An 11,752-nucleotide genomic window follows, 5' to 3' on the forward strand; every position below is an offset into this window, starting at 1 on the left:
CGTCCCTGCATCTGAAACTCAGCGATCACCCAAGGATTGCCCGCAACGTGGAACGTTCAGGAGCACGGACAAATTTTATGAAGCTGCTTAATTAAGCAAACAAATCATTGCTTAGTAAAATCAGACCGGCCAAGACGCCACTAAATTGACATACTAAGTAAACAATAGCTAAATACCAGTCGAGAGCAATGTATATGGCAAGAAATTTGGGCCAGTAACATGTGTAAAATAAGCAAGCTATTTTCATCCTTAAGCAATTTTCTTTTCCACGTTGTTTGGGGAGCGAAGCTGTATGGGGTTTTGTACACATGAATTAAGTCATTAGAACCTAATTTGATCAACTCACCGAAGTGAGTGAATTTAGGTCTCCAACATGTAGGGATATCAAGTCAACGTGTTTCATTGGTCATTGTGTAAATCGGTCAGACGTGGCTATTTTATGGAGGCCACTGTCTGTTAATTTTGACACACAATTCATCGTTTGACATGTGCTGTGTATGTTGGGATTTTGGGGGTTGTTTTTCTGACAGATAAACTAAACACCGCCGGCTCCCATTCCCATGGCAACCAAAGGAACAACAAACTACATGCACGAGGCACTGCATCCTATTAATAGTATATTACTGGTATATACAAAGAAGTTGTCCTTGAATACAAAAAGGTTGTTCTATTGGTGTTTAGGTTGAGATTGCGCTACCGGATTGAAACGGAATTAAGGAATTTTGAAAGCATCAGAAATTTCCAATTCAGGGAGAAGATTATTTAAACTTTTAATGAACTTCAATTTAAATAGTATGGGAAAAATTACAAAACGAATGTTCTACAGCGTCCGTTAGAGGCACTGTATTGGTAATTACTCAAAATAACTGTTAGCATAAAAATGACTTAGTAACAAGCAATGGAGAGTTGTTGATAGTATAAAACATTGTGAGAAACGGCTCCCTCTGAAGTAACGTTTTTTTTTTAGAAAGAGGTAATTTTCCTCTTAAATATTTGAATTTGATTTCAGGTACTCAGAATTAGATTTTGAGGTCACGAAATCAAACATCTGAAAGCACACAAATTCGTGTCACAAGGTGTTTTTTCTTTCGTTATAATCTCGCAACTTCGATAACCAATTGAGTTCAAATTTTCACTGGTTTGTTATTTTGTGCATATGTTGAGATACACCAAGCGAGAAGACTGGTCTGTAAACAATTACCAATAGTGTCCACTGTCTTTAAAGGCATGGACACCGTTTTTGTCAAAGACCAGTTTTTCTTATTTGGTGCATCCCAACAACATATGCATACAAAAAACAATCTTTGAACATTTTGACTTAGTTGGTCTTCGAAATTACAAAAGAATTATACAAGAAAAAGCAACCTGGTTGCACAAAGTATATGTGTGCTTTCAGATGCCTAATAAAAGGCTTCAAGTCTGAAGTCTTGTAATATTTCCTCAAAACTACGTTACTCAGAGGGAGCCATTTCTCACAAAGTATGATATACTATGAACAGTTCTCAACTGCGTGTTGCAAGTTTGTTGTGCTATAACACTCGGAGTCTCCGTAGATTAGTGTGTTGTTTTGTATTGTACTATCTTAAGGTATTCATTGTATTGTCCTGCCCGCCTTCCCCTTTATTTATTTTAATCACTGCATTTCAGGTATTTACTTTGTATTGCTTTAGAATGTCCAATATGCCCCGGGTGCCAACGTAGTTGGCGTAGGCTGCTTAGCTGATTCTTGTAGTAAAAACCGTTGGGTCATTTTCTGTTCCTGTTTCCTTTGAGTTCAGTTAGAGTTTTCTTTATAGTTCTTCTCATGTAATTTCCCGTAGTCATCTCCCGTAATGAGACGGCCGCAGAAAGCCCCAGAATGCCCGAGAATGTCGCAGAATACCACTGAACATTTCCCATGTGTATGGACGAAGTTATGAGTTTCTCCCGGCAATGATGTAAGTTTATTATATGACTTATTTCGATAATGTGATTTAAACCCGCCTTTGTCTTAAAGGCAGTGGACACTAATTGGTAGTTACTCAAAATAATTATTATCATAAAACCTTTCTTGATTACGAGTAATGGGGAGAGGTTGATAGTATAAAACATGTGAGAAACAGCTCCCTCTGAAGTGGCGTAGTTTTCGAGAAAGAAGTAATTTTCCACGAACTTGAATTCGAGACATCAGATTTAGAATTTGAGGTCTCGAAATCAAGCATATGAAAGCACACAACTTCGTGCAACTTCGACGACCGATTGAGCTCAAATTTTCACAGGTTTGTCATTGTATGCATATGTTGAGATACACCAACTGTGAAGACTAGTCTTTGACAATTACCAATAGTGTCCAGTGTCTTTAAAGAGTTTAATGCTTAAGTTTCACTCCGTCAGTCCACAGTTATTGCTTTGTATATTGCTGTTTAATTTTCTAAGAAAACCTCCTCTCCCGATAAACGAAGGCGAGAAAACAAGAATATTGATTTGTAGCCAGATAATATTGATGAATTACAGACAAAATGCGGTATGATTAAATATTTTTATTCGGTGACTTAAAGTCGATGTTTTGCTATATCCAGTAGGCCCTATTGTTAAATTGCTATATTTTATTGAACACAAGAATTTCTATTCGCTTACATTAAGATATATTTGAAGGATTAGGTCATAATTGCACTTGCAACCCACCCTTGTTTTGGGTTGAGGTTTAGAAACACCTGAACTATTGCCCAATCATTATTCCAGTCCATGTGTGTACTACACCTCTGTCCACAGAAAAGGTACAGTTTTATGTTTCAAGTGAACTTGTTTATTCAACACTTAACTCATGATAATCAATTCAACAACACTCAATTATTAAAGGCACTTTACGCTTTTAGTTTCCCTAATGCAAGTTTAAGTTACTGCTATCTGCATGGTTGCTTCACATTATGAGAGGGCGCTATAGGGTTCAGCCTCCGGACATGATTGGACCATCTTCTGGTCACCATATTGCCAGTCCATATAATGCGAACACTATACGAGCAAAGCTTTGTAATAAACTTACATAGTCAATGTATCTACCAATTCAATGCATTTTTATCTGCACGTGTCTTACAGCGGGGAATACATGATACTTAACAAAAACTCATTGCTTAAAAATAACTACATTTTAATTGTCGAATTTAAACGTTCATCTCACTTGCTAGTCTTAAAATCAAGTCGGTAATTGTTGTGCGTTTGTATTTGCCGTCCGCCGGTCTGTGTACCGTTCCCACTGTAGCTGAGGGGACGGCACACACATCCTCGATCCCAATGTGCCACGTGCAACCTACATGTACGACCGTTGCATGAATGTATAATCGCACTGTGACTGTTGCATGAACGGTAGGATGTGTCTTATGCATGGCACTTGTAATAGGCAGCACTGGTAGACATGGACAATGACGAACGACCCTTCACCAAGCCTTCACCAACTCCCTTTATTGTTGGCATAAATATTTGCAATAGACAAATTGCGCGGCTGATGTTTACATTTCACGTGACTTATAGTGGATACTAGGCAACGTCGTTTTGTCAGGTGGCAAATACGTGCAAAAACTACTAATACGGTATAGGATCTATTTGTCGTAAATAATAAAACACAGATAAGCCCGGTTAATACTTCCTGCGAATGAGCCCGGTTCATACTTCCTGGATGAACCGGGCTTAAGGCATCCTAAGCCTTGTGTTATGTTGTGAAGAAATTGATTTTAACATTGCAGTTGGCCCATTACTAAAAAATTGTTTAATTTGAGATATTCACAACCGGTTTCGGAAGACGGCTATTTATTTTGTAACACACTACAAAGAGTATTTTAAACAATTTGAAGCATTTGAGACTTGATGAATTTCAAATAGACAATGGAATCACACAGTTTTCTGGATGATTCCAGCTTGAAAATTGTTACATTCTAGTGTTGACGAATTAGTGTACGATCGCGCTCCCCCTCCCTAATGACAAACCAATTCCTACTATACTAAGAGCAATGCCCGCCCCCCCCCCCCTGTGCCCCGCCCCCTCACCACACCCACCAACAAAATCTTGGCTATACCGCTGATAACTTTCAATGCAGAGCTCCCATCACATGCTTGAGCTGTCTTTATCCTATCTTTCTGAACATTTTGCAAAAAGTCTTGTTAATAACCGTCTTGTTAATAACCGTTTAAAACCTCTTCTCCCCGCGACCTGAGAGAGAGTGTCCATGGGTGGAATACCCGCAATTCCAAACCAAATTCTACTCATCCAATGAGAACCTCCCGTTTTAAAAACAGTCCGGTCCCTTTTTTGTTGTGTTTTAGTAGTTTTGTTAATAGTTTTGTCTATATCTGTTACTTTCTGAGCTTACCGTGGAGGATGCTATTCCTATCCCAATTTCACAAAACAACTTCCACCACGTGACCGCCAACTGTTGCGCGGCCCTTTTCAATCCCAAACAGGCACAACGATGATTGCGTTTTATTTACAGTCCATACTCGGCGTAATGAGTAAGTATTCTTATGCAGCCTCATTGAATATTACTTCTACTCTTGATTCCCACTCGAGACTTTATTATATAATATATTTATTTATTTATTGTGTACACTCAGTGTGGTCAAGATAACACTGTTTATACAAATTATATATACAGAAAAGTAACCATTAAAGGCATTGGACAATTTGGTACTCACAATATATAATTAGCATACAATATTGTACTTCGTAAAGAGGATAAAACACTGTGATAATGGTCCTCTCTGAAGTAAAGTAGTTTAATAGGGAAAGGAATTTCTCCCTAAAGTACTTAAAATACTTGAATCGGAGAATTACGTCAGGTCTGAGCCTCTTTGAGAGTGTTTTTTGTGTGTGTGTTTTTTGTTTGTTTTTTTTTTTTTTTGGGGGGGGGTCTTTAATTAATTTTATTTAAACTTTAATGACCAATAATGAGCCCAAGTTCCACATATTTGTAGGGAGTGCTTTTTTTATGCATATCATATTCGGCTATATATACCAACTGTGTTCACTGGTCTTTGACAACTACATAAAGTGTCCGGTGCCTTTCAAGGGAAGGTACACGTTTGGTAACTACTCGAAACAAATATTAACTTAAAAACTTACTTGGTAATAGCAATGGAAAGCTGTTGATGGTATAAAACATTGTGGGAAACGACTCCCTCTGAAGTAGCGTAATTTTTGAGAAAGGGGTAATTTAAAAGCAGGACAGTTCTTTTCTCAACTGAGAAGTCTCCCGAACCTCCGATTATCTACTCCGCGGTAGTAGAATATAGCAAGACAGTTCTCTATAAGAACAAACTCTACCTGGCAAGTAGATACACACAGTGTTACCGCAAACCAAATATACAGTGATACCTCACCATGCAATGCCTCAAATCCTATATAGGTAATTTCTCACTAAAATAATTAAAGACTTCTAGCTAGAAGTCTTTTATTCCTATCTGAAAGCACACAAGTTCGTCCAACAAGGGTGTATTTTTCTTTCATCATTTTCTCGCAACTTCGATGACCGATTGAGCCCAAATTTCCACAGGCTTGTTATGTAATGCTTATAATGGGATACACCAAGTGAGAAGACTTTTCTTCCCAAATACTATACGTGTACAGTGCCATTAAGGTGGTAACCAAATCAAATCCAAAACTAAAATCCAACTTCTGCCGGTCTTATCCTCATTTCTGTTTGACTTTGGTAGCCCGCGGTACCCCATATGACTCCCTGACCGGTGATGGCCACCGACCCTGGATACGGGACGTATACTCCGTTCAGGTTACTCATATCACACGCGTTATACCACCAGGCACCTAGCATTGTTTGTGCACATTGCCTGCCACTATCCAAATCGTTGTCCCTGTCGTGGGTTGACCATGCCATTCCGTGATGAATTGTCGTTAAAGAATCACCTAAAAACATAACAGGACACAAGCTGGTGAAAAAAGGTCTGAATTTTGGATGTATTTTGAATGCCAACAAACATTAACACAACAATGTCCAGATTGATAGTACGTATTCAGAGCTGATGCTCGCATTGTCCGCACCCATGCTAGCCATTGATCTGTTGTGAATAATATCAATGTTATAAACATCAACAATAAAAATCCAAAATTGGCGGATTTTATCCGAGGAAAACATGCACTGTTGTCAATATGTTTGTCGTTTGTTTTGGACACACGTACTTACCAGCTGTTCCAGTGTAAGACCCGACAGAGAGTCGGTACAAATCACCTTCGTCCGTAATAGAGAATTCATCGTAACTGTGTCATGAGAAAAACAAGTAAAAAACCCTGATTATAGCACAATTATTTTCTTTTGTAATCCTAACCAAAAAAAACAAAAAAAAAACAACAACAACAACACCAACATCAACTACAGCAACAGCCATGGGCGTCAATCAGGGGAGGGGGACAGGGGGACATGTCCCCCCCCCCACCTTTTGGAGGGTGGGGGACACAATATCAAATGTCCCCCCCCCCCACCTTTTGACCACCTTTATCATGAAGCCCAAGTTTTGCACTGTGTAAGACGAAACCCCGTGTCCCTATATGGGCATTAATCATGTGGTCAAAGGATGACACAATATTCCCCCTCAAAATTGGCCCTAGATTGCATCACAGCGCGTCTACAATTGCAAAATTTTCCCGGGCCCTTAATCGGGCCCGCACCCCGAGCCGTAAAGGCTTCTCACACGCATGCTCCATCGTGAACCCAACCCCACCCAACCCATTTTCGAAGGGTGAAAGCACAGTATCATATGTTCCCCAAGTCTTTTGACCACCTTTATCATGAAAATCGTGTTTTGCACTGAGGAACTGTGGAGCACTGGAACACAATATTCACACAGCTCATTGTTCTGTTTCGTTTGCCATTTGGCCGTTAAATGGCCTAAATATTGCACCACAGAGCAGCTAAATACACAAAATTTTCCCGGGCCCTTTAGCGGGCCCGGACCCATGCCGTAAAGGTTTAACACTCACGTGCTCACTCTTTGACAGTATTTCCCCCTAAAACTCGGTTCATAAGATCCACACTAAGATGCTGTCAACCCAAAAGGTTCTACTGCTGCTCACATTTTTACAGATGTTCTGTTCCATTTTGACATCTGAGAGGGGGAACATCACCCCGCAGATTCACTAGATTGCACTAGAGAGCATCTACGGGCTAAAAAAATCCACGGGGCCCTAAAGCGGGCCCCGGACCCCACGCAGTAAATATGATGTCCCCCCCCCCAACGTTTCAAGACGGATTGACGCCCATGGCAACAACATCAACAACAACATCAACCACAACATCATCAACAACAACATCAACAACAACATCAACAACAACATCAACAAAATCATCAACAACATCATCAACAACAACAACAACATCAACAACAACATCAACAACATCATCAACAACAACATCAACAACAACATCAACAACGACATCGACAAAATCATCAACAACATCATCAACAACAACATTAACAACATCAACAACATCAACAACATCAACATCACAACAAGTGTACCATGACGTACAGTGCGTATAGAGGATTGCCACCCCAATCTTTGACGATAACAATGAGCTCATAGCGACGCTGATTAGACAACAGGTGTAGGTCGTCATTGCCTAACCAAAACTCTCTGGTGAGGTCGCCAAACCCTGCTTTGTAGTCCGCCCAGGACAAGTAAAAGTCTTGGGAACCATCAACTCGACGTTGGAACACCTGTGGAAGTTATATCATGATACTTGTGAGTTATTAAAGTAGTTTTTCTCAATATTCTAATTTTCACGATCGAAGCTTTATATCATGACGTATGACGGTGTCCTACAACTTTCAATAATAATAATATCCTTTAAAACGTCGTATAGAGGGAGCGTGTGTATTGATAATCTTTGATTGCGAAATTAAATAATAATAATAATAATAATAATAATAATAATAACCGTATTAACAACGCGCCTTTTGCCAAAGGATACAAAGCGCCAGGTATTATTACTGCAAGGAGTGGGTCGAATTTTGAGATATAGACCTAATCCTTAAGCACCATGTAATGGTTTACAAGGTGCTGTGGCGCAATATGCTGCCAATCCAGCCAAGAACACCGGGGCGAACCCCTTCTCTTTTCGATAAGTGCACTGGGTTCTTTTACATGCGTTTACACAACACATGGGACCAACGGCTTTACGTCCCATCCGAAGGACGAAGCAATGGTTATGTGTCTTGCTTAAGGACACAAGTGTCACGGCTGGGGATTCGAACCCACACTCTGCTGATCAGAAACACCAGGAGTTTGAATTCGGTGCTCTTAACCGCTCTGCCACGACACTTCCAAATTGTTGTACATCCTAACCATAAGACGTCGATGTTAAAGGCACTCAAAAAGGTTGCACAAAAACTCATTGTTAGCATAAAAATGTACTTGGTAACAAGCAACGGAGAGCTGTTGAAAGCATTAAACATTGTGAGAAACGGCTCGCTCTGAAGTAACGTAGTTTTTGAGAAGAGGTAATTTGTCACTCAAATAAGACTTCAGCTGAAGCCTTTTCCAGACATCTGAAAGCACACAAACATGTTGTACCACAAGGGTATCATTATTCTCATTCTCTGCAATTTATATATGACCAATTGAGTCCATTTTTATAAAGATTTATTTATGCATATGGATACACTTAGTAAGAATACTGTTCTTTAAGAATTACCAAAGGTGTCCAGGGGTGGATTTCACAAGTAGTTAAGACTTGTCTCATCTTGAGTTTTATAAGACGAGTTAAGTTTTTAATAAGAGTCACATGACTAAGTTGGGACTATCTTTCTAAAATCGACCTCAGTGCTTTAACCATAAAAGGCTAAGTAAAAAGTAGAGAAAGCTACCGTCTATGTACAGCCAAATGCCAGGGCTGCGTCTTGACCCAATACGTCAGTGATCGATAGTAAGTAATAGTGTACTGCGCTCGGCTGTTAGCGCTCTCATTTTGACATCGAAATGAATGCGAGACCAACGGTTCACCCGTACCACGTGACCACCAGGATCATGACGTAGGCTATAGTCAAATCTCTGTGGTAAATTAAAGTGTGACGTCAGATGTTCAGCTAGCCTGAACATCTGACGTCACACTTCGAGCTCGTTAATGCCAGATAGTGGTCTCAAGCCTTGGTCAATCCCCGTCCATCTTCACCTGTCACCTAGGTTTATATGCAGACAACCGAAAGTGCAGCTGCCAAACGACACCTCGGACCAATCAAAACACATAAAAAACTCACGTCACTGCACGTGTATCCAATGAAATTGCTGGTTCTGAAAAGCAAGTACCTGTCTTTATCCTTGCGGATAAAAACAAATGTTCAGCTAGATCGCTAGTCAGTCAAGTTTGATAAATCATGCGATTTACAACCGACTGGCAGTACATTATCCAATACCGATCACTGCTGTACACGACTGGAACTTGCGTCACTTACCGTCCAACCGCCACCAGCATTTACCATTTCACAGTACACTGAGAGTGGTTGATCTCGACCTTCAACATTGATGTTGTACACCCCACTGATTGTCTCACCCATCATTAATAAATCGTAGCAGTCTTTCCCTTTCATAGCTGTAACATATTGAAATTAAAGTGTCTGAAACATTAGGCAATTTAAATTTCCGATGGGGCAAAGCCTATGGAACACCAGTGCAAAGATTAAATTTTAAATTGGCCATGGTGCTAACGCGGGCTTTCGACAATATAATTCCAGTAAGACAGTTCTCTAAGAACAAATTCTACCTGGAAAGTAGAAACACATTTGGTGTAACCGCAAACCAAATATATTTTGATACCTCACCATGCAATGCTTCACATCATAAATGAGTTGGTTTTGTTTATACTTTCTTACCTTCCACGGGTCTGATTTTCATCTCTGCGAACTTCATTGAGTGGTAAAGATCTAGCCACGCGCCCCAGACCACACCCTGCCCAACATAAGGTACATAATCTGTGTTGATGTATGGGCAGTTCAAGCAGGCATATATACATGCTTTGTACCACCAGGGGCCTAAGTAGGTCTGGGCACAGTGTCTGAAGTCATCGTCATTGTCCCGATCCTTCGTGGAGAAAGGTTGACTATTGGTTTGGCCCAAGGAGTCACCTAAGACACAAATGAACAGTGAATAGGATGTCAAGCAGGTTTCCTTCCAGAATAACGTTAAAGGGAATTGATACCTTTTGTAAATCAAGTTGGGACATACAGGGTTTTTTGACAAATATTCATTGAAAATCGCAGAAAACTGTTTTCAGGAAAGTCGCGTCATAAGTTGTAGATGCTCATTATTAATGTTCGTCTTTTGAAACGAAAACACTTTCTTTACATTACTCATTTTGATGGTTTTTCTCATTCTCAAAGAGTACAACACCTCAGTAATAATATTTTAAGGGAAGCTTTCTACCATCATTATCTTAAATCTGTAACCACGATGTTCTGTATTGTTAAAAAGTACCCAAACCCATACAGTCTTGACTGTAATAAGAACAGGATCGGTTGCAGTCAGAGAGACCAATCATGTTGTATGCATCCATAGCACATGAGCGAAAACAATAAACACAAACCAACAAGCCGTTCTTCTAAAATCCACCACTTCTTAAAACATTGTTATCATAACATGGTGTACATAAACCATGTTTATATTTTTATCCATACAAAGTTAGGTTCACACAATAATAGCAAGTATCGTATTCATTTGTTCTAGTAATCCCCAATCCGCTCCAGTTATCGTTTTTAAGACTAAACGTTTTGATTAGTATTGGTGGAACGCTTGCGTTTATAGCGTAGAGAGCTTTTGCACACGATGTCATTTCATTAGGGCGCCCTCACATAATGAGGTCAAAAAGCGAACGTACATTGGCCAAACCTGTGCGCCGCGCGTACAAATCGGTGTGTTTTGATTGTTTCGTCATCGATTTACCTCTAAGATGGCGGCTAGATGACGTCAATGCAGGGTCTATTTCAAATTTTGACCTAAGTGTGAACAAACCTGCATCATATGATCCATAGAATGTACCGATGTCCAACCTATACAGGTTACTCTCCGTGTCCACTCTGAAGTGTCCATATTTGACGGCCATGCTGACCAGTGAAAACGATTGCATCTCAATCCGTAACTGATAAACCCGGTCTGATGTTAGCTCGTTGAGGGCGTCGTTACCCAACCAGAAGTTTCTTGTGAGGTCACCGAACCCTGCTTTGTATTCCGCCCAGGTCAAGTCGAAGTCTTGCGAATTGTCCACACGCCTCTGAAAGACCTAGTGATTATGCAAAATAAATAACAGTTACCGTTAGATGGCGCTGTTTCTATATTAGGAGCAGAGCCGTATATGGGTGTAACCCCACCAAATAGGAGAAAACAGAGCGTCGAGCTCATTAATATTTTGTAGTCCCTGAAAATATTCTATTTTAGACAGATTTGAGAGCCCCTAGAAAGTGTTTCAGTGTAAAAATGTTGCCCAAATGTGACCTGGGGGTTGTTGACTTCTAGCTTGAGGTATTTTGGATGACATAGGCCCTGAAATAAATGGTCCTATTTGCTGAGAGGTGTAGGGACATTTTTCAAGATTGATGCTCGGACGTTTTGAAAATTAGACCTGTGAAGGGGTGTTTTTACTTGGAGGGAGAATAACTCGACGGGGTCAGGGACTCCCCATATAAAATTGAGCAGATAATAAAAGTTCAAGAGTCAATCAATAATTTTCCCTTTCAAGTTAAAAGCTGTGAGACTTTTAAGTATTTGTTGTGTACTTTTTTA

General features: G+C 40.0%; 1 protein-coding gene across 1 annotated transcript in view; it reads right to left on the minus strand.

Moving 5' to 3' along the window:
• Positions 1 to 5,630: 5,630 nt before the first annotated feature.
• Positions 5,631 to 11,752, minus strand: part of LOC117294286 — a 28,119-nt gene continuing 21,997 nt past the window's right edge. The window contains exons 5-10 of the mRNA XM_033776647.1: positions 10,985 to 11,252; positions 9,850 to 10,101; positions 9,433 to 9,569; positions 7,511 to 7,698; positions 6,168 to 6,241; positions 5,631 to 5,890 (exon numbers count right to left, since the gene is read on the minus strand). Coding sequence (XP_033632538.1) covers positions 5,631 to 5,890; positions 6,168 to 6,241; positions 7,511 to 7,698; positions 9,433 to 9,569; positions 9,850 to 10,101; positions 10,985 to 11,252 — 1,179 coding nt within the window. The remainder of the gene's footprint in view (positions 5,891 to 6,167; positions 6,242 to 7,510; positions 7,699 to 9,432; positions 9,570 to 9,849; positions 10,102 to 10,984; positions 11,253 to 11,752) is intronic.

This window comes from Asterias rubens, chromosome 9 (assembly GCF_902459465.1).
Source record: "Asterias rubens chromosome 9, eAstRub1.3, whole genome shotgun sequence".
NCBI lineage: Eukaryota > Metazoa > Echinodermata > Asteroidea > Forcipulatida > Asteriidae > Asterias > Asterias rubens.